Consider the following 23,415-nt stretch of genomic DNA (forward strand, 5'->3'; position numbering starts at 1 on the left):
TGAACCTAGCCCTCTTTCCTGCCTAGACAGGAGGTCAGACTCGATGATCTGTTGAGGTCCCTTCCAACCCTAGCATCTATGAATCCATGAATTTTCCAGGTATAGAATCTATTTATTGGAGGTTTGCCTTGAATTTGTCCCCCTTCCACTGCTACAGCAGGGAAAAGAAATCTGGGGGGTCATATAGCTCCTGTGCTCTCTGCTTCCCCCAACTTTTTCCCCTGGCAGCCCTTCCTACTCTCCTTACTGTCAGACCCTGCTCTCCCTGAGCACATGGAAGTGAGAAATACATCTTAAAACCAAAGGCTCACAATTTACCACGTAGTTCTCTGGGCTGGGCCCACTAGAGTCAACAGCATTTCAAGCCAGGGATGACCACAACACAACACTGCTCAAAATGTGTGTACTTCAGATATCCCCCCCAGAGGATCTCTGCTAATTAGCCCTCACTCATGATTGGAACTGGGGTTTTTGTCACAAGTCCTGGGATGCTCCAAAAATTGATATGCAGATGAGGTGCAGAGCAAACTGGTCTGGCTCCACCTCATGAAAGGTGGGGCCACACTAATCATCTGCAACAGAGGGCACTTCACTTATTTATTACAGTGCTTACCTCCTTGCAGAGAGACTGGCCAGGGCAGTGGCCAGGCAGGGACAAGTTTGTAGTAAACTTTACCATGTGCCTGCTCAAAGCACATTCTAACTTTAATACTGCACAGAACTAACAACAGACATACTCAGTGCCTTGTGAGACAAGGCCCTTAGAAATAGTGGGATCAGTCTGACTATGAAAGACAGGGTATGAACTGCAGGAGGCAACACAGGTACTTTTCTGAACAAGTGACACTGATTGCAGCTTATGTGGAAGATGGGTTTAGGAAGCATATCTGATTTAGCTGTTGTACTCAATTTTAATCCTGTTTCATTTACAATACTTTAGAAATAATGGTAGCAAGCTCTAAACTTTATAATTCACACCTCTGTTTCCCCATGGTAACAAGATCCCAGCACTTACCATGTTCCAAGTTGACTTCCTTTGTGCCACTGAGGACAATTGTGCCTTTTGCCAACACCTGTGCATAAAAGGACACCATGAGACAGAATCAGCGAAAACCCAGTCAAGATGGATGGTTCTCTTATGTATAATCTGTAGCACAGGTTTTTAATGGCTAGGGTGAATATTATGCCCATGAAAATGAGGGACAACTAACTTCAGAAGAAATAGTTAGGGTTGTGGACAAGACTTAAGCTACTTCTTCTTGTTCCTCATACACAGCTCTGCTAGTGTCCCTTAGTCCTGCCTTACAGCCCCCCTGCTATTCCAGTCCTGGGTTCCCCACACTGCTCTACCAGTGCCCATCACTCCTGCCTTATTCCAGTTCTGGCATCTCCTTTTGAGCTGTGTAACTGTGGATTTAGACAAGCTGCTGGTACTTCTGTGCTCTCCTCTCCTTGAAGAGCCCTGTTTGATTTCAGGGAATTTGTATTTACTTAGCTAAAAGTGTTACTGGGTTGCTCTCTGATGGGGTCTTTTGGTAAGATTATGGCTTGGCTCTGATCTTTACCCAAAAACCTATTTAGATTACACACTTCTGATTACTCAGTGGTGGTCAGAAGCAAAGAGGTTTTCTGGCAAACATAGTAGGGCCCTGATACGTACCAAGTAGTAGAAGTTCACACTAGTGGCATCCCCATACCCATCTTTGTTCAGGATATAGTGCACCATGATTGCCTTCTGCTGGCCACAGCTCAGCTGCTCTCTCTCTGGCTCAATCTTAACAAAGGTGTTAGTGCGGGAGTAGAAACGCTGGATGTGGAATACAGCCTGAGGTTCCTCAAAGTTCGTCCAGCCAAAGTCTGAACAGTCAACATATTTTGCCTGAAAAGAAACATGGGGAAGAGGGTAAGGGGGAGGAAAGACAACAATTAGATGACGTAATGAAGAGAATGTGAAAATATCAGACATGTTAATTACACCTGTTTCTAAAACGTTGTGTGTCAAGAAGTGTAGCTGCATTTTAGGGTATGAGCACGTCTGGGCTGTTCTTGCACAGCGCACTCACCTGGGTTGCTTTCTGCTCCAGTGCTTAACAACATTGCTTAACAGCAACCTCCAATAGAGGTTAGAGAGGTGGGTTCAGAGCCTTGCAGGTCTAGCTAAAGTGGCACTGGCTGTTAGGAGATGCTGCAGAGCTAGAGCTACATGGATTCCAGCCAGACTGGATCAGCTGACTCTGCTTTCCCCATTTTGCTAAGCCAGCCTAAGGGAAGGGGGGAACACAAGACTGAGGATGTGTCTCTGATGAAGGCAGAGACTGCAATACAGATGGAAGGGAGCAAAGCAGATGGATGTCATGGGAGGTTTGGGCATCCAGTGTGGGTGAGAGAGGACAAAGGGGCCATCAGGGAGGTTCTGCTCTGGGAAGATTGTGGGAATCAGGTATGTCAGCAGGGAAGACATCTGTTCTGAAAAGAGGCAGGAAGGAAGTGCCTCAGCCCTGCCAGCCCCTGCCCCTCTTTCCCCCATCATCTTGATGGCACAGCCTGTCCCTCTCCAAGCACTTGTGCACCCCAATAGTTCTTTCCTGGTCAGACCTGCCTTGGGGTTTCAGGAGTCATCCCTGCTGCCTGCATGGGTACACTTAGCAGTTTTTACAGTTTCTCCGGTGCTATCTGAACCAGGGCTAAGCTCTGGGAAAACCCCAAAAGCAGCGGAAGCTGCAAACATGCTGAAGAGGCTAACACTTAACTGAAGAGTGAACGGGAAGAAGACAAAGCAGGCAGGGAGGGGACATTGCTTACTAACATTCAGATTGCTGCACCAAGTCAGAGTGAGAGTCACTGGAGTGACCACAAGCTGCCTCCCCTACCCTGAAAGCCACGTAGCATGATGCTGCCCATGAGAACACCAATGTGCTTCACACCCCTCCCACAGAGCCATTTCTCTCTCAGGTGCAGAACATAGGGCCTATGTCCCAACAGGGTAATCCCAGTGGCCCACCCTAATTCTTTGTTAAGCATTTTTATTAAATGGAAAAAATATATATATTTGGAAAGCAAAACTTGAGTCCTGCAAACTCCCTGCATGGCGAGTCATTAATCTGCTCCTCTGCCTGCATCTGCTGTCCTGTTTCCTGCTTGCAAACATTTTGCAAGTGGCCCTTGATACCATTTTAGTTGTATAGCCCAGTTCCAAGGAATTGTCCCCGTTGCTGTTGTGCCTTTCTGTTACTTACCCTCAGCTCCAATCTGGGATCAAAGAAGTTGGAGGTGTTGAGGTAAAACAGAGCAGAGCCCTTCTTGTCTGTGGTGTAGTTAGCCAGGTACATTCCATTGAGCTCTAGGCGGATGATCCCATTTGCAATGGGGTTCTCTTCCTCATCTTTCAGGTTGATCTGAACAGAATAGAAGTGCCAGGAAACTTAGATGGCAAGTGGAGCCTGCTTGCTTTCCCTTCATGAGTTTAGTTGGCTTCAAAGGCTGAGGAACTCTAAAGACATCTTGTGGGGTACGTGAGAGTGAATAGCAGCAAGCAGGACTGCCATAGAATGAAGTGTGTTTAATTCACATGTGTACCCTTCAGACTACGTTGTAGGGTGAGGAGGAGGAATTCCTTTGGAGGTTCACCCACAGGACAAAGAAACACAGGGAAAACACTCCTGACAGGTAAGGGGGGCGGAAGACTACATAAAGGATCAAGCATTAAAGATTATTCTTAGTTTTCATCATGGAAATCCCTTCCTGACTCTTCAATGGCAGTTGATTCCAGGATATAAAGGGTGGATTATAGGCTGCCAATTGGGAGACCATGATTCACATCCTGACCTCAGACTCTCGTTCTCTGAGCCAGTGGGGTGGAATGGCCTTGAAAGGCACCACTTTTTACTGAATGCTGGCTCATAAAACTTGAAACAATCAGAGGCCCTCTTTTGATCCTTTTTCTTAATGATGACCCTTCCCCCTCATCCCATATCATCCATTGCTTCTTTGACCCATAGACATCATGTAATTATGACTGAAGACTAGCCCACTGACCTCTCAACCAGTTTTTCTCATGTTTTCTGAAAGCAGCTAAGACTGTGGGGAGACTTTTGGTGTAAAGGCTATTGCCATGAACTGTTATTGAGGGAATCTGCTACTTGGAGTAGAGATGGCCATAAGCAGAGCAAGACTGAGACCCTTTTCCATGACCAGAGAAGGTTGTGTCTCTGCCAGCCTACCTGTCCAAAGTAAGGGATTCCCCTTTTGTAGTAGTGATCCATGTTCTCAAACCATATTCTTTTGCTCCCTTCGTAGATGAAAATTGAGTCAGAGCTGCTAATCTGCACACCTGTGAGAGGCCCAGTGGCAAAGAAAAAACAAAAGAATCAGAGATGGGGAAATGTGAGGCTTTTAAAAAGCCCTACTGAGTGACCTCGCTATGGGTCCAGAAATCTGGAGGAAGTAACTGTATGTTTGAAATGAATCTTAATGCTGAGCTCTGCCTTATGGCAGGCAGTCACAGACTCCTCTCACAGAGTACTTGTCCACAGGGCAACCCCTCTGACTTGGCCCTCCCCAACCATCCCCCTTTGGTGTTACCTGTTCCATTCTCTGTGACCACTGCATCCACGTTAAGGCTAACAAACATCCTTGGACGATACCGAAATAACTGGAATGCTGAAGTGGGAATGGCTTTGGTGAGGCAGCCATCCTTCCCCAACTGAAAAAGAAGGGACAAGCCAGCGATTATGAAGGGGAGAAAAAATCCCAGTTCTTTCAAGGTCAGACACCTACTTCTTGTCTTCGTATGAGAGGCTCTGCATCTCTTAGCAAATCTTAGCTTCATGCTTCCAGCTGTCCTGCCTACCTACCTACTCTTTGTTGTTGTCATATTGTTCTCCTCTTGCGCTATACTTTACCATACCTTCCACCACTGCCATTTCAGTGTCACCCTTCCCAACTCAGTCCTGGCACTTTCTGAGAACTCTAGCACTGGCCAACCAGAACATTTAATGACAAACTCAGCTTCAAAGCATGAGTACCCTGCCTTGACTTTAGTAGTAGTAGTCAGCTCATAGCAGATAAAAATCTTGCCTACAGAACTTTCAGAATCTGACTGAGAACACTTTTCCTTCCATTTATTCTCCCCACTATTTTAATTTCATAAGTGCATACATTCTCCCTTTCTCCACTAAAGCTTCCAGGTCAAGATAAAATCTAAATTTCTAATATTAATTTTTTTTGAAGAATAATACGATTAAGAATTAAACTAAGACTAAAAATAAATACTCAACCCTTGCAGGACTTCTTTTTACATCAGTAAGTTGCAAAGAAAGGCATAAGAACTGGTTTTTATGTTCTTTGTAAACTGCCCTTGATATGTGAGCAAGAACACTAAGCATATGCTTGCTGAGAAAAGGTGACTATTCCTTGCCCTACTCATTCAGATTGGGATTATATCTTTGTAGCCAACAGGGTAACATGCTTGGCACTGAATCTGGTGACATGCTTACACCCCTCCTTTCTCCATTTCAACTTCTCAGCTCCTTGGCAGTAGATTTATTCCCACTGCTTTTGCAGAGGAGTGGTGCTGCACTTCTCATGAAACACTTGAACTAGGCTCATGCCTTTTTTTGCCTGGCAGAAATTAGCCATCCCATGAGAACAGTAGGGAGAAAACTGATGTCCTGCCAGATGTGCCCCACTCAGTGAAAAAGGCTCTAATACTGGAGGCTGGGAGTGATGAATAGTTTTTAGGTTTGCATATGCAGTCACTGCTCTCCCAGTATGTAACCTACTTCCCTGGGCAGGGCCCATACATGATAGATTAAATTCATTCTTTATCCTGCCACTCCATCTAAACAGAGTTGATCCTTAAATTGTAATGTGGAGGCCTGGATCCCAGTTTCCCCACGGCTTCTGTGTCTTTGGGTCTGGAACACATGAGAATTCTGAAGCGTTGAGGCTATTAAGATGAAGCTCCCCAACAAATTATTTAGTTCCTAGCAATAATGAAAACTCCTCCCCTCCAAAAACCTCTAGCTCTGCCCATGACATGTTGGGCAGAAACAAGATCTGTTCTAGGTGGACCTCCCAGCACTCCCCAAGAAATGAAAAGGCAACCAATAAAGCCATGTGATGCATTAAATGCAAAACTTGCTGGAAAGGAAGAGAGGAAGAGGTACAGGCCAACATCATACTTGTTCATTGACTCTTTCACATATTTTCTTGGGTTGTTGGTCACATTCTCTACGATAGTAATGCATTTTACAGACACTGAGCTGGACGTTCCCTTGCACAGGCTGTCCATAAGTGTACCTAGTAGAGGAGAAAACAATGAGGAAACAGATTGTGTGGTCACTATTTTTGGATTCAATACAAGAAACAAATATATACCCAAAAAACTAAAAGTCTGTTTATACAACGGACTGTAGCTGAGAACATGGGTAAATGAGTTTATGCTGAGCACTGGCTGCTTCCAAGACATAAACTAGCTCATTTAAAACTAGCTCAGATGTCCCTACACAGCAGTTCAGCCTGCAGTACGGACATGCTCTAAGACCCAAATTGGAGTCTTACTGAACCCAAGGTTTAAAGACCTTTTCCTGGGCCTTCTTTTTTTCCACAAGGGAGTCCATCATTGCCATGCACAGAACAAGTTATGTCCCATTAAGAAACATTGTTCAGGACTGCAGGGCACTTCCCCTTTGACAGAGGCATATATGGGTACCTCAATGTAAGGCACTCTTATCTACTAATCTAGGAACTTCTCCTGCTTTTTTTTTCTGTTCCTTTTATCCATGTCTTTATCTTGATTAAAAAATCCAATAGTGAGTAGAAATATATCAATGTATTATCTTCAACCAATGAAATAAACATTAATATACATTGGGATGCAGTGGGATGCAGTGTGCAAGTGGGTATTACCAGCATCATGTAGCCTGAAGTGAAAGTGAGTCATAGTGGTACAGTGCCTTGCCCAAGACCACACACTGAGCTATTGGCAGAGCCAGGATTAAGATTCAAGAGCTTCTGTTCCCCAGCTCCATGCTCCTTGAACCTGGCTTTGCAGCCTTCATGAATATATGCTGCCCCATCATGTGGATACTTACGAAGCGCAAACATTCACTTTGAATTCTTGATCTAAAAGAGAGACCCTTCTTGGGTTTTGGATCAACACTTCGAACTTTGGTAGCACTGGGAATTAAAAGGGAATAATGTCACACAGATACCATAGATGTGAAGTGAAAAGTGGCAGTGAGTCCCTAACTGTACCAACAGTTATGACAGGTGTAAGTGCTAAGAAGAAAGAGGAATGGTGTAGAGGGCATGGGATAGTAAAAACAGGATAAAGCCCCAAAGTTATATTGCATGAAACCACCCTACCCGGATAGAAATAGAAGGTAATTGACTGAGAGAGACTTAATAGGATAGTCCCTGTTACCACCTTCTTTCATTCTTGCCATGAGTTAGAAACATACTGTATTTACTAGCATACCAGATGCATCTTTCCCCCAAAAATCAGCCCTTCAAAGTCAGGCTGCAAGTCTTAATCTGGGAAACTTGATCTTATGCCTGGAATAGAAGCACCCAACAATCATAGATACACAGAATAGTAGGCTGGAAGGGACCTTTGGAGGTCATCAAGACCACCCCCTGCCTGAGGAAGGATTATCCCTATTCAAACCATCCCATACAAATCCATATCTAACCTATTACAAAAACTACGCAGTCAACCCTGTCACACAACCACAAGGCATAACACCCTAAACTCCTACAGGTAAGTCACAGGGACAGCAGTAGACAATGTCTCACTGCTGCAAGGGTTGTTAAAATATACACAAAAAATCCAAGGAAGAGGGTCATGATCCTCATGACAGAATATGAAATCTACCACAGTCTGTGTCAATCTGATCATGGGGTAAAATTCCTTCCCAGTTGTGGTACTTGGCCCAACATTGAGGGGAAAAGCAAGACCTTCTGCCAGGAACCTCTGGGTTTTAGTCCCAGCAGGAGCACTGGCATGCCTCAACTTTGGCTGCAGTCAAAATCCCCAACCTTGGCTGCAGCCAAAACCAATGCTTCTGAGGAAGGCAGAAAAAAACAAAATAAAGACCCTGACACATGTAGCAACAGGATGGGAGAAAATCTTTCTTGGCTCCATGTGATAACAGAAAAGCCAAGAAGCCCAGCAAAAACCCATAGCCCAGCATAAGCATAGCTATTTCTAGAACATCCCTAACAAATTCTTACCCAACTTCTAGTCAGCCTATTCCATTGTTTCACTGCTCTAACAGTGAAAAAGTATTTCCTGATATCCAGGTTGAACAGCACCGGGCCCAGGATAGACTCCTGTGGGACTCCACTCAAAATATCCTGCCGTTCTGATATGGATCATTTTATAATTAACTTTTTCTTGTAGCTATTAAGCCAGTTGTCTATCCACCTTATAGCAGTTTTGTCTAGCCCACATTTCTCTAATATGTTTATGAGAAGGTCATATGGAAATTTACTAAATACCTTGCTAAAGTCCAGATACACTGCATTCATAGCACTCCCTTCATCAACACAAGTAGTTACCTTGTCAAAGAACAAGATCAAATTTGTTTGGCATGATTTATTCACAGTTAATCCATGCTGGCTGCTTGTGATCAGCCTTTCCTCCACTAGTTGCTTACAAATAGAGTTCCTCATGATATTCTGTAGTAACTTCTTTGGTATTGAGGAGAAGCTACCCAGTCTATACTTCCCCATGTCTGTTTTAAAGAGGGACATCATGGGCACATCTACATGAGATGCTATGTTACTGCAGCAACATGCTACGGCAGTGTAGCATCCACAGGTGTCTACACGTGATTAGCAGCTATTTCACTGTAGCGACGTGCTCCCCCATTACAGCACGCCGCTACAGCTAAGTAGCTGCTAAAAATAACCATGAGCCACGTGTATGGTACAGTACAGGTGGTTACTGCACCATGCTTTAGAATTTCCAAAAGGAAGTACTAAAGCATGGTACAGTAACAACATCACTATAGAGCAACGTGTAGATATGCCCTATGTTGACCTTTTTCTAATCCTCTGGTACCTCCCCCATCTCCCACAACTTCATAAATACAATTGTCAAAGGCTCTGAAATCTCTGCCAGTTCCTCCAATATCCTGGGATGCAGTTCATTAGGCCCAGCTGACTTGAATTAATTCAGACTCATCAAAAGCTGTTTCTTTTATTATCTCTTCTCCAGTTTAACACCTTCCTTATCCACATAATCCTTTGATTCCTACTCCACCAGGCAGCAGCAGTGCCATGTCTATTCAGGCAGCTGAGGGAATCAGTTGACTTAATGGCTCACTGCTCTTAAGCATTAATGATCACCTCTCCTTTTTAACAGTCTTGATGTTCCACTAATCAAGCTAACCTTCCTTCTGGCCATTTTACTGTCTGCTAGCTACTTCAGGTCTCTCTCCATCTATTTCTCAGCTTTGTACACTGCATTTGGCTCTTTTAAAAATTGTAGATCCACCCATGGAGGACAGCCTTCAACAGCAGAAAGGGCTACAGCTTTTGGTTGAACATGAAATGGAGGGTAAGGGTAAAAACAGATATTGGATTTCTACCAGATGAAAGGCTTTTATTCTGGGATTCTACAAGCCAGTTGTGCCACTTTAAGTACTTGTGAAGTATTTGAGATAATATTTTTTCCAGGGCCAATCCCACCTAATTCGAGATGATTTCCACTCGTTCCAGAGACAAGCTATGTGTGAAAAGGTCTATACTGATTTTGACTCAGATCAGTCAGAATTGCCTCAAATGCAACATCTGTTTTTACCCTAAGTGAACTGAAGATTAGGCTCTTTCTTGCTCTATGCAGTCACATCTCAGGAATTTTTTGTTTTTCATTCTGTCTTCCCAAAAAGCAAGGTGCTTGTCTTATTTGGGGGCATGTGCCATATGATAAAATACAGTAGTTTTCTAACAGAACGGGTGAGAAAGGACCCCTTGCCTCAGAAAACGTGGAGTTCCCCAGGTCCTGCCTAGGGAACGTCCTGTGTGGGAAAGTCCCAGCTATGAGATGAGATGGAAACAAACCAATAGCAGAGCATGTAAAAGCAAGACCATCAGGTAGTGAGCACTTTTGTTTCTCTATCCCTATTTGTCCATCCAGTATTAATCTGGTTCTGCCTAGTAACTGCCTGACATCCAATTATTTATACTGCTATTAATATCTTTGGATTTATGCTTCATATTTTATCTCTGTGCATTGCATACAGCCTCACATAGGTGCTGGGGCGGGTACTTTGATTTTATTCCCCAATGTACAGATAGAGAATCCACGGCACAGAGAATGTGACTTCCCTAGCATATAGCAGGTGTTAGTGACAAAGTCCAGGAGAAAGCCCAGGGTGCTGATTGCCTCTTGATTGCACTAGGCCACGTTTCTCAGAATCTACCTGGCCGTCTCTTGGCCATCTCCTCCTTGCCTTCTGTTTCTGCCCTGTCACCTTTCTGCATTCCTTGCTTTATCTGCCTCAGTCCCTCAGTTTGGGTTCATGGGCATGTGACAATTATAGTCCACACCATTTCTTGCGTACTTTTGGCAACCCCCCTCACAGACTCTGGCCGTGGCATTTGGATTCGGCCGATTTAGGGGACAGTAATTCGATTCGATGATTTGGTCCTCTCCCAGCCTGGCAATGGTTGCCTCGCCTGCCCCACCTCCCGGCACCTGATGATCACTGGGACTTTTTCTTAAAGTACTGAGCTGGGGGCAGGAAGGGGCAGCCATGGCGGGGCTGGCGAAGCAGGCAGGGGATGGGGCCTGGCAAGGGTCCCCCCATGGTCCCCTCCCCCACTTCAGCCCCCCTTCCCCACCTCCTACTTACCAGCTCCTAGTCCAGCTCCAGCTCCCTGCTGCAGCCACTGGGGACTGTCCGAATCATCAAAGCTCTCTGAATCTTTTTCGAAGATTCGGAGAGCTATGAATCAATTTGGACCTTTTAACTGGTCCCCTGATTCAATTTGGATTCAGAGATTTGGTCACCAAATCGGGCCGAATCTCCTCTGAATCGAATTACCACCCGAAGCTTCGCACAGCCCTATTGCAGACACAGGAGAACTCATCACTAATGCTGAAGAGACCTACTTCTTACCATATTCATCGACATTGAATGAGTGATACACATCTTGGCCCGACTTCCTTGTGACGACAATGCTGTAGGACCCCAGGATTGGCTCCTGAGTTAAGGGGAATGAGAGCTGGACAATGCTTTTTGTAGATGTAGTTTCCAGCCACTGAAAGATATGATTTCCCCTGGGATCCTGGAAGAGTGGGAGAGGCAAACATAAATACACTGATCACCTTCCTTTTCTTCCACTCACTCTTCTCCTTTCATTTCTTTCAATTTATTCTGTTGGGGTGTTGACTTTGTATGTAGCATGTGAAAAAGGACTTAGTCTTATGAGCTATTGAGTGTTCTGAACCACTGATTATCGAACCATGTGTGTGTTAAATTGGTCTCAGTTTATGCTGGACTGCATACATGAGCTGTGAGTTTCCTAGAGACAGCTTTAGACTGACACTCCATGAGACTTATGATCTATTCCTGGCTCTGCTGCTGCCCTGCTGGGTGACTGTGGGCAAATCCTGTCTATTTTCTTCCTCGGTTTCGCTATCTTTCAAATGGGGATAATGAGTGATTCTGACCTTTATACAGCGCTTAGAGATCTGTGAATGAAAAGCACTATAGAAAAGCTAGGTGTTGTTACCAACTGCATTTCTTTGCTCTATGATATAACCTTATATGGAGATACTGTTCTTATAACATACATGGTAATCTTGGGAGAGGTCATCACAGCAGCCAGTCTACTGCTCTCTCACTCACAAATATAGCAGCAATGCCACATCTACAGTTTTTTTATTTCCTTAGTTCTGCAACTCCTTCCCCCCGCTTTCCATAATGTTTCCAAATAGGTATTACAGTTAATCAACCTTTCTCTAGTTCAGTGGCATTGGTCAATATTATTTAACTGCTAATATTGTTTTGGCCAATTTCCTTTTCAAGAGAGATGACTCTGAGTGTGTCAACACAGGAAAATGTCACCCACCTACATACCTCTATGCAGGGAAGTTGTGTTTGGTAACACAATTAAGAAATAACAGAAAAGGTGATGTACATGCTGTCGTTGAAGGGTTTTTCCCCCCAATAAATGATACCACATACTTTGGTATTGTACTTTTGGTTTCAGCAAAAGCCTCTGAGAAGGATATAGCCTTGCACAACAACATGGGCATAATTTATTGCACAAGTAATGTATTAGAGTACAAGGAATGCAGTAATTGTTACTATTATATTATACAGGTTTCCCTCTCTTTATGCTGTACATGCATTCCTGGAAAACGGCGCATAACTTGAATTTGCATAAAGGGAACCCACTTTACAATGTAACAAATAAAGATATGTTCCAAGACCTCAACTGTACTGACCCCCAGGCCCATTTTTACCACATTTACAAGACAATTTTGGTACTCAACAACAGCAGACAGTACACACAAACACAGGCTGATGGTGAATGTTTAGTGGCAACTACAGAAATACATGTCGCAGACAACGAGTAAGGAGTACAGATCCACACAGAAAACTATATTTTGGTGTGCATCACTTCCACAATTCACCGCACAAATTAGCTGACTGTGGGGTTCCACCACACCGATCGCATAAGAATGAATTTACCTCTCATATAACAATTTGTTAGTATAAAAAGGGTCATTGCATAAGAGCAAATTCACACCTGCATAAAGCAAGGGAAACCTGTACTCTACTCCTAGAGCATCTTCCATCTGAGGACCATAATGTGTCTTATAGACATGAACAAAATTTAGCTTCAAAATAACTTTGTGAGCTACTTATCATCACTCCTGTTTTAGATATGGGGAAACTAAGTCATGAATGTGAAACCCAGGATCCTATACAGAGTCCATGGCAGTGGTGGGAAGAGAACCCTCATGTCCTGACACAGTCACCTGCTCTAGCCATGATTAATCTTTAAAGAAGTGAAGTGCGCTAATACACCTTCATACTGATGAAAAACCATGTTTCCTTCTCAGGTTCTGGTCAGAACTTCTTGTATCAAAGACAACTAAAGATGAGCTGAGCTTTTTCAGGAATGGTCACCCATGCACTTGTGGGGGGATTTGGTATGCATTCTGCTCCTGAGAGACTTCTCTGAAAGCTTGCTGCAGTCTTCAGTGCCTGCCACTCATTCTAACCTGTGCAGCTTGTTCCAGCTGCACAGATTTCCCAATGAGGCCACGTGAAGACAACACTTTCTGGGTGGCAATTTCTCAAGCAACCATGCCACTTTCTGGGTGGTATTTCTCAAGCAACCACTGACTCTGGAAACTAAAATTATTTCCCCCTTGCAAATAAATCATGTTTAACAGCACAGTGCATTTCTTACCTTGAGGATGATCTGGGGATACTAAAATAAAGAAAAAGAACAGAGAAAGAGATCATACATTAAGGAAACAGTATCTAATTTTAAAAAATGTTGGACTATAAGGGAAGCCTGTGGCTGTCCCTTCTTTGGGTGCAAAAAGCCTAAGATCAAGTTTTTGGTTTTAGCCTTATCTTAATTTGTGACTGTTCCAAAGTTCAGTGGATGAAGGAAATAACCCTAAAGTCATACGCCTAAAAAGCTGTCTAAAATATTTAGGGTTTCCTATTTTATTGGCATCTTCTACAGTCTCTATATCTGGTGTATAGAGGTAGGTGAGGTAACTCCCATAGCTGTATTTTATACGGAGATGCTAAGGAAGTTTCCAAATCTCTTCCTCTACACAGAGGTTGCACACTAACTGCATGATATGAATCTAGGGAGTGTAGGTGTACTACAGGGACATCACGTGATCTACCACAAGGCCTTGTTCCTATTAAAAGGTAAAAAAAGTAGCTTGTTGAAGTGGATAGGTTTGTTGAAAATTTTTGATTCGCAGTCATACTCACCATCTCCTGAGCAGGTCTGAAATTGCTATCGAGAGCGACAACACGGAACATTACTGAAAAGAAAGAGGGGAAGAATGAAAAATGAGCAACTTTCCCAGTGGTGTGTCATTTGCTTATATGTACGTTCAGACACTACATACTTTCAGGCACATTGTAAGTCATAGGGCTGAAAGGGACCTAATGAGGCAGGACTGAGTATTCTTAGGCCATCCCCAACTGCTGCTTGTCTAGCCTGCTCTTAAAAACCTCAAGTGAAGCAGATTACCTAGGTAGCACGTTCCAGTGCTTCACCACACCAATAGAAAGTTTTTCCTAATATTCAACCTAAATCTACTTTGCAGGTTAAAGCTGATTTCTTCTTGCTCTTCCACATAGCCCAAAAGACAACTGAACACCACGCTCCTTATAATAATTTTTGATGTACTTAAAGATCATGCATCCACTTAGTCTTCTTTTCTCCAGACTAAACAAATCTACTTCTTTCCATCTGTCTTGATAGGCCCTAGTTCGATCATTTGTGTTCCTCTCCTCTGGACTCTTTTCAATTAGTTTACATCTTTCTTGGAGTGCAGAAACAATACTGCAGCTGGGGTCTCACCAACACCTGGAAAGAGCTGCATAATGGCCTCTGAGGTCATTACTGACAGCATTGTCTATGGCAATTCTGAAGTGTTAAGAAGTAGCCATTTTAGTTGAAGAGCTAAGAAGCATCTGAAAAGTATTCTAACCAGTGAAACCTGTTTAATTGAAATATTTATTACACAGGGCAGCTGGGGTCATAATCACCTACCAATTAGACCCAAGGTCATATTTATTCCTCAACATTTCAGGGCATTATGCCAGCAATAGTTTTGAATCGCAACTTATTTTGGGAATTTTTACAGGTGACTGAGTCCACTGGGACAATGGAAAAATGAATCAAAAGAAAATGAACTTCAGTTTGGAAGAAAAAAGCAGAACAGTCTCTTCCCCACCTAAATCAATAGTGGACTAGTGGAACCTGTATCTCAGCCCAATGAGACATGATTAATTTTGCTTACCCTTTGTTTTATTGTCATATGAATCAGGAACAAAACCCCCTTTATTAAAGTCACCAATTGCCACACTACAGTCATGAACATCTACATGGTATTTCAAACATGTCTGCATGGGATTTTCCCAGACTTCGCAAATGAATGATGCCAGCCTTAAGAAACATAAGGCAATTCTGCTGGGTTCTAGGCACTCCTTAGCTTGAGGTAATTCAAATCCACAACTCCCACTAGCAGGAGAGTGCCCTACTCAGCAGGCATGTCTACACTTTAGCAAGTACTAAATGACTATGCAATAACTGCCATTACTGCACAGTCCCAGTGGCTCACGGGTCGTTTTTGACCCTGCTGCGCACTAGCAATGAGTTACTGTTCTTCCTATTGAATACACAAAAGCTATATTTTACATTGCAGTTCTATGAGTTATTCCTCCCACTGTCTCCAAATGATACCTGCCAGGCACTACTCAACATCACCCCAGGATGAATGATGGTTGTCTTCTCCCAAGTCCTTTGCCTTCCTAACAGTGAGAAGCCTTTCCCATTCCAAGCACTCTCTGATGTCCATTTTCCCAGTTAAATAAGTGGCTCATGTGCCTCCTTCACCTGTTTGTTCTGGTTTGTAGATGGGCTTGTCTGTCTGGATGAAGACAATGTTGTCTATGTTCTGAATCGCCACTGACCTCCTCTTAGATAGGTTAATTGTTGCACCCTTGGCAGAGAAAGTGATGAAAGCCAAAGGGTCAGAGCCGGCAGGAGGAACCTGAAAGGAAACAAATATTGAAGTGAGAAGGTGATAAGTAAGATCTCTTAAGGTCTATCTATACTAGGAAATCCCCAGAAGGTAGAGACGACCATAGCAGGGTGCAGGGCCCAGGGCAAACCAGCCTGTGCAGGGCCTGAACGTGGTGGTGGCAGTGGCAGCAGGGGTGGTGGCAAGTGGCTGGACGCAAAGCTGGCCTGGCTCTGTGGGGCCCCCCAAAGCACGGTGTCCAGGGCAGTCGTCCAGATTCTCCCCCCACCCCGAGGGACGTCCTGTCAGCAAGACTAACAACCTCCAAGTGTGTCACACAATGGTTCTGCAGGATCAGGGGAGGTTGCATATCTTCCAAGACACGTTTCTCTAGGAGCCCATGCTATTGGAGATTGCTGCTGTCATCAAGGGGTTGTAAATGACATGCACAACCGAATGCATGCATCATGCAGTAAGCATGGAAGATTTTAGTTTCGCAGGTCTACTGAGAATGACCCTGCTGATGGGTGGGGTTGCCAGGCTATATAATCAGATTCTGAAGTGACTCTTCTGCTGGTTTAAAGACCTCATAACTAGGTTCTTTTGTGGCCTTTCCCACAGCCCTGCACTATAAGGGTGAAAAGGCACAAGGGTGTTCTAAATAACTGGTCCGCCATGCAGCTACATCAGGGTTGTCAACCGGGGGTATACATACCCCTAGGGGTACTTGGAAAGGTCGTATGGGGTACGGTGCTGCCACCCACTTCCCTGTGCTGCCACCAGCACCCACCAACCCATGCTGCTGCCACACATTGCTCTCCCACAGCCAGTTGCACGTGTGGCTCTGCAAGCTGCTGATGGGCAACACACAAGTGGTCAGGCATGAGGCCCATCAGGAGCCCATGAAGCCGCACGTGTGACCAGTCGTGGGAAAGCAGGGTGCTGTGGTGGCACGGGGCGGTGGGTGGTGGTGGGTGGCAGTGGTGCAGGGCGGTGAGTGGTGTCGGCGGTGGTGGCCGCCACGTGTGAACCTTCCTCCTGCATGTCTGGCTGCTGCCACCAGAAGGTGTATACTTGCTAAAAAAGGTTGAAAACCCCTGGGTTAGATCTACACATGAGGATGACATCCAAGTGCCTTTTCCAGTCTCAAGGCCTGACCAATGTTTGACTCTTTCACTTTTCTTCCAGCCTGTTTCCCAGGCACAATTTCTTCTCTCCCTGTTTAGTTTCATTCCTTTTTTTTGTATCTCATCCCCATCTCTACTTGAGCTTCTTGCTCCTCCTGCTCTTGCTTTCAAGAACATTGCTTACAAGGATGCTTCCACCTTACCTTCTCCATAGTAGAACTAAAATATTAAATACCGTGAACGTGGTGCATTTGAAGAAGTCATTCTTTGTCACAGACTCCTTAAGCAGAGTAGTCTGGAGTTCATTGTATTTCAAGATAATGCTCAGGGTCACAGGCTCGGTCAGGTTATAGAACTGTAAGCAGGCGCTCTGTGGATTTCCACTCTGAACCACGGCAGGGACCAGCAGGACATATTGGCTACAGGGAGGCAAAACCAGGCAGCTAGTTCAGTCAAATAAGGCTGAATGACAGAAGGGAACACATGATAACAATCCACATGCAGGGGGGTTCAGTCGCTACTAAGCAATCCTTATTTTTGTGAAATCACTACTGAGAAATCCTTACTTCTATAAAATCCATCCACAGCCTTGTGAAACCAAAAAAGACTCCTTTTTACTTAAGGGAACTTTGGGTAGGGTCCTGAGCGAGCAGAGGACGGAGGTTTGTCCCGCAAACTACTCCGTTGCTAGACCATTCCCTGAGCTGAGAGCAGCCAGGCTAAGGGATGGAGTTCTTCTTTCTGAAAGTTAATGTGTTTCTCTTCAGAATACCCCAGTGAGTTACGGCGCTGTTATTTCCACCCTTGTAAAGGTGGAAACTTGGCACACAGAGGCCACCACAGGCAGTTAGGTGACCGAACAATGAGCACTGCAGTGCCCCTAAAATGGAGCTCACAGCCTTGAACCAGGCCCTGAGTTTCCCTGTACAATACAGGGGGAGAGTTAGGAGTCCTAAAAAGAAATTCACAATATACTTTGTATGGATACTGTGAGCAGTGGGTGTGCCTGAAATCCCAACCCTTTCTGGCATGCAAGCATCTTACTAAGCACCACTAGGAGGCATCTTCCATCATGGGGGAATGATGGCTTGGAAGCACTTTTCATCTACAACATGGCTGGAGAACAAGGAGCTTCCCTATTCTAATATAATAAAAGCCATAGTCTGTCTGTCTGTTTGTCCGTAATGCTCTGGGCCAACTGCGCATGCACAGCCGAGAGGGCGGGTGCCGATTGGCTGGGCAGCCCGAGCTGTGCAGTCCAAGTTTCAGCCGCTGCTGAGGAAGTTTGGTGGTGGCAAGGAACATGCCTCAGCCACCTGAGCAGCGGGGCTGCCCCCCAGAACAGCTAGCAGGGAGGGGGAGGAAGGGAGGGGAGGCAGGCGGACGTGGAGCGGTGGGGAGGAAGGTGGAGTGGGGTCAGACATGGGGGCCACGGGGCCCATAGGCAGAGGGAGGAAAAAAATTGAGGGGGCTGAGTGTGCGTGGGCCCCCCACAAGGTGGGAAAGTCTGCAGGGGAGGGGAGGAGTTTGGCTGCAAGCAGGCAGGGTTTGGGAGTGAGTGAAGCAGAGCAGGGATTGAGGCCCACCGTGCCTGTGCAACCGCCCCTTCTCCCACACCTGGGGCCGTTGCCTGGTGCTGGCAGCCCCCACAAAACCGCCACCTCCAGCCTCACACCAGCCCCAGCTGCCTCCCCGTACTGCCTGGGATGGGGGCTTGGAGCTGGGGGCCTGAGCAGGGCTCGCTTCGGCTGTACCACAGGGCCAGAGCCCCCAGGACTTCTGCGCCTGCCCTGGGTTATCCCTGGGAAACCTCACGGCTCCTTCAGATGTAGGACACCAGGGAGCCAAGGTAGCAGGGAGGCATGGGGCAAGGGTGGCTGCAGCTGCAGATGGGCTCTGCCTGCTCCCTGCCTGCATGCCCCACTCCTGCCTTTGACAATGGCAAGGCACCATGTGCATCCCTGCTGGGCAGACCAGGCAGCAAGGCACATGGCACCACGCTGCTGTCAAAGCAGCAGCAGCAAGGCATGCCAGCAGGGAGCAGTCAGAGCCTGGCCCACCACTGCAGCTGCCCTTGCCCTGTGCACAGATGAGGGGCAATGTGCCCCCCCACTTGGCTCCCAGGTGCCTCTGGAGTAGCCGCTGGGCTGCACTGGGTTCCTTCTGGGGATGACCTGGGGTGGACACGTGGGTCCCGGGGGTTCTGGCCCAGCGGGGTAGCTGAGGCTGACCCTGCTCTGGCCCCTGGCTCCAGGCCCAGCCGGGCAGTGCGAAGAAGCAGATTGGGTCAGTGCAGGGCTGGTGGGGGGTGGTTTCACAGGGGCTGCTGGCGGCGGGCAACAACCTTGGGCGTGGGGGAAGGGGTGGCCGCATAGGCCCAGCAGGCCCTGGCCCCAATCCTGGGCCTGGCTCTGCTCCTGTCCCAGCCCCTCTCCCCCAATAGACTTTCCCGCTGCGGGGTGGAGGGAACGCGCATGTGCACACACTCAGCACCCCCCCCAATTCTTTTTCTCCCTCTATGTGTGCGTGCATGTGTGTGTGTGTGCATGCATGTGTGTGTCTGTTCATGGCAGGAGGGAGAGTGCTTGTGTCTGTTTGTCCATTTGCAGAGAGTGTGAATAGTGTGCTCACCTGTCTGAGTGTGTCCGTCTGTGTGTCTGTCAGTGCATGCATATGCGTGCATCTGTGTGCATGCATCAGTGTGTGTGCACGTGTCTGTGTTCATGGCAGGGAGAGTATGTTTGTGTCTGTGTGTCCATGTGCAGAGTGAGTGAGAGTGTGCACCTGTTGTGTGTGTTCATGCATGTCTGTGTGTCCATGCACGTGTCTGTTTATGGCAGGAGGAAGAGTGTGTTTGTGTCTGTGTGTCCATGTGCAGAGTGAGTGAATACAGTGCATGCTCATCTGTGTGTGTGCATGCGTGCGTGCGTGTGTGTGTGTGTGTGTGCACGTGCATGAGTTTGTGTGCATGTGTCTGTGTTCATGGCGGGGAGTGTGTTTGTGTCTGTGTGTCCATGTGCAGTGAGTGTGAACCCATCTGCATGTATGCATGCATGCGTTTGTGTGTGGGTGCATGCGTTTGTGTGTGGGTGCATGCGTGTGTGCATGTGAGTATCTGTTCATGGCAGGAGGGAGAGTGTGTTTGTGTCTGTCTCTCCAGGTGCAAAGAGTGCACTATGCCACTGCCTCCTCCTCCAATTTTGCAGGGCTAATTTGGGGGAGACAGGTGTAAAAGCGATAGTTGGTCTGCTTCCTGCTGCTTGTTCCTCCTGCTCTCCCAGCCCAAGCTGGTTATTTCAAAACAATAAAAGACAGTACTGAAGAAAAGAGGGAGTTACATCATGAAATGAATCATTGCTTCTCAGTGTTGTAATCCTGGTCTCACCACTCCCACATCAGTTCTTATTTACTTCATTAACTGAGCTTGGCCAATTTAGCTTGTACAATACTCCAGGAAAGGACTAAGAGGTAAGTTTTCAACAGTGACCAAAGAGTAGATCCACAAAAGGGCCTTTTAGGTGCCTGGGAGTGGAATTCACAAACCTGAGGTAGGTGTCTAATGTTCACCCTGGAGAGTGAACAGGGAGAGTTAGATGACTAGGTACAGGAGTCACAGTGGACAGCAGGTTGAGCGTGGGGATATCGAAGCCACCCTAATAAGTATATGCTGAGAGAGGGGTTCTGGTTCCTATCCTGGCACTGTGCTTCTGTATTTTGTATAAAATACTTCATTCAGAAGCAGTGTCAGGACCAGAGCCTTCCATCACAGCCCACAGCCTGGTGTTTAGACCCAAGTCACAGTAGCTGTGACCAGTGCTTTACTGATGAGGGTGTTAGCTCCTCCAGCCATGATTTTTTGAATGAGCGTGGCCATGGCTGCTGAGCTTTGCATGCAGCTCAGTTCGGTTGGTGTGTTAGGGGTGTTCAGAACATGTTTCTAAACCAAGACCCTTGGTGGACTTGGCAGCAGGGCCATGTAGTTTGTGAACCCTGACTGGACCTAGGAGTGATACAGGTGTCAAAACTCAAGTCGGCCATGATGATGGTGCCGCTGGGCACATGCAGTAGCAGTACTTCAGGCACTTAGAGCTTTACTGGTAAAACTTCTATAGATTCTTAGAGACCTAAGACTGTGTCTAGATGAAATGAGGGGTGTGTGTGCATGACACTTTAAAGCAGGCTAAATGCTTTTGCACCCTTTAATGGTGTTGGTGTTTGCACACCTTGGCAATGTATTGCGTATTAATTCCAGCCGCTGTAGGAAATTCGGCGGTGTAATGCATTTTAAATGACTTGGGGTGCAGCAAACTAAAACTCCTCCTCCAAGGAGTTTTAGTTTGCTGCCCCTACAGCCATGGAGCAAATCACCAGGCTCTGTGCAGCTCAGGGGCTCTGCAGGAAGCCCTGCAGGCAGCCTGGCAGCAGCCCGAGAAGGCAGGCTCCGCCCAAGAAAAGCTGCAAGCCTGATTTTTTTTTCTTCTCCCCTGGAGCCTGCCTGAGCTGCGTGGGGGCCTGGTGCTTCCCTCTGCAGCTGCAGTGCCCCCTGGGACCACCAAAGCCAGGTGTCTGTGGGCAGGTGTCGCCTGGTGTGGGGGGGAGGGTGCGCTGCTGCTGCGGAGGGAAGCACCAGCCCCACTCTGCAGCCGAGGGACCATTCTGCCCACCTGCAGCTCGCCCTCCCTCCCCACCATTGGAGAGGCAGGTAAGTCAGCAGGGTGCGTGCACAACACAGGAGTTTAATTGGCCCTAAATTGAAATGGTGCTTTCAAAAACCCACCGCTTCAGTTTAGGGCCCCTGTTTTATCTACACATGCCCCAAAAAGTTACTTGGAAGTTTTTGCAGATTGCTTACTGAGGTTTAAGGGCCCAAATTTTGCTTAAGCTGAACTTCAGGTGCCCAAGTCTTAAATGTTTTTCAGGTGCCTAAGTGCATATAAGGGTTCCAAGAAACTTGTACTCCAAAGTCACTTAGCTCTCAAGGTATCTAAATTAATTTGGGTTTTATATTTTGGACCACAAAAATCCGTAGGTTCCTGAAGTTAGGCTCCCATACATGAGCATCCTAGCTGGAGCAGCTGGGCATTGAAACCACTGCTAAGTCCCTAGAAGTGCTGCCTACTCACTCAGCTCTACCAATGCATGCTAGCTCTGACCATAAAATACAGCCTGCTAATTTAGGCCTGGGCCAGCTACTCAGGTCTGCTGATGCCACGTCACTCAACTACACCAGCCTCTGTTATTTCACTCCTGGGTCTCTGCTAAGCAGATCAGATTTCTTACCTTTTTTGTGATGAGAGGGAAAATTCACTTTAGACCAACAGTCTGCAACCTTGCCAAGCTGTAGGCCAAAACAACTCAGCTCTGGTCAAATTAGCTCCAGCGGCACATCAATATCGGGGCCCTTGTCCGTGCCAGAGCCAGGGCTGGGCAGTAGAGAGCTGTGCTGGGGTTGGACAACTGTCTATGTTGTGCTGCTGCCACTTCACTCTCCCCTTGCCCCCTCCCCTGACTGCAGCATGGGCACAACTTCAAACCCAGATACAGTTACATGCTGGCTGGAACCTGTGTCTATACCTCAGGTGAGGCAGAAAGGGTGGAGAGAACCAGTGGTGGTGCGGGTGCAGCTCCCAAACACCTGATCCCAGTGTAGGTGCAGGCACAAAGGCTCCTATCACCACAATGCTGTCAGAACCTCACCAGCTGCACAGGCTGGATCCAGTGGCTCTGTGCATCAGATTTGGTCCTTAAACCATATATTGCCAACACTTGCTCTAGATTACACTGAAACATCATCCCAGTATATTTCAATTACGGCTTGAATTGCAACCTGAATTTAAGTCTCAAATTCCCCAGAGCATTATACAGAGAGGTATGGTTGTAAAAAATAAGCAATTATTATATAGTACAAAGAAAGAAGATGCGATCTCTTACGGTTCAGAAAACTCTGCAGCAGTTAAATGAAGGAAAAGGATGCTTAGAAAAATCCTTGACCACATCTCTGTCTTCGAAGGTGGTGACAGAAAGACACAGATGTGACCTCTCCTGAACAGAGAACACACCTTCTGGCTTATAAACTCTCTTCAGCCACCACCCACTTCTTCATTATCTCATTCATATTCTAATGAATAGATGAAGAAATAACATTTGCATAGATTGAACTTCCTAACTTCTGCCTTTTTTTTCCACTCCCACTGAAGTTCAGGGAGGTTCCAGTGTTTCTAATAACCCCATTACAATATTATAAGCCCAGCCACTCCCTGCTTCTTGGGATGTTTCACCAGCGTTTGCATTATTATACAGAGAAGATTCCCTTATGATGTTCCAGCTTGTTAATATGTATCATCGCATCAGCATTTTTAAATTTTGTCAGGGACACTCCTAGACACAGCACAAGACACAACAACTGCCAGATCACTGTTCTGTCTCATGCCTTTCATGTTGGATAGCAAAAATATTGCACAGAAGTTGTAGTCAACTTCAACTAAGAAAGGGAAGAAAACCACAATTTTATTTTCAAGGAAGAAGGACAGAAAAAAATAGGCC

General features: G+C 46.2%; 1 protein-coding gene across 2 annotated transcripts in view; it reads right to left on the minus strand.

Moving 5' to 3' along the window:
* LOC102385863 (ovostatin-like) overlaps window positions 1-22,909 on the minus strand; it is a 53,512-nt gene extending 30,603 nt beyond the window's left edge. For both annotated transcript variants that reach the window (XR_001358720.2, XM_006032678.2), the window contains exons 1-13: window positions 22,804-22,909; window positions 17,108-17,291; window positions 15,619-15,775; window positions 13,983-14,035; window positions 13,438-13,458; window positions 11,130-11,298; window positions 7,095-7,179; window positions 6,183-6,300; window positions 4,582-4,702; window positions 4,221-4,330; window positions 3,237-3,395; window positions 1,661-1,879; window positions 1,016-1,073 (exon numbers count right to left, since the gene is read on the minus strand). Coding sequence is in view for 1 of the 2 variants with exons in the window: in XM_006032678.2 (XP_006032740.1) it covers window positions 1,016-1,073; window positions 1,661-1,879; window positions 3,237-3,395; window positions 4,221-4,330; window positions 4,582-4,702; window positions 6,183-6,300; window positions 7,095-7,179; window positions 11,130-11,298; window positions 13,438-13,458; window positions 13,983-14,035; window positions 15,619-15,775; window positions 17,108-17,291; window positions 22,804-22,868 (1,519 nt within the window). In the remaining variant the exon portion in view is untranslated. The remainder of the gene's footprint in view (window positions 1-1,015; window positions 1,074-1,660; window positions 1,880-3,236; window positions 3,396-4,220; window positions 4,331-4,581; window positions 4,703-6,182; window positions 6,301-7,094; window positions 7,180-11,129; window positions 11,299-13,437; window positions 13,459-13,982; window positions 14,036-15,618; window positions 15,776-17,107; window positions 17,292-22,803) is intronic.
* Window positions 22,910-23,415: the final 506 nt, after the last annotated feature.

The sequence above is a fragment of the Alligator sinensis genome, unplaced genomic scaffold (assembly GCF_000455745.1).
Source record: "Alligator sinensis unplaced genomic scaffold, ASM45574v1 scaffold317_1, whole genome shotgun sequence".
Taxonomy (NCBI): Eukaryota; Metazoa; Chordata; order Crocodylia; family Alligatoridae; genus Alligator; species Alligator sinensis.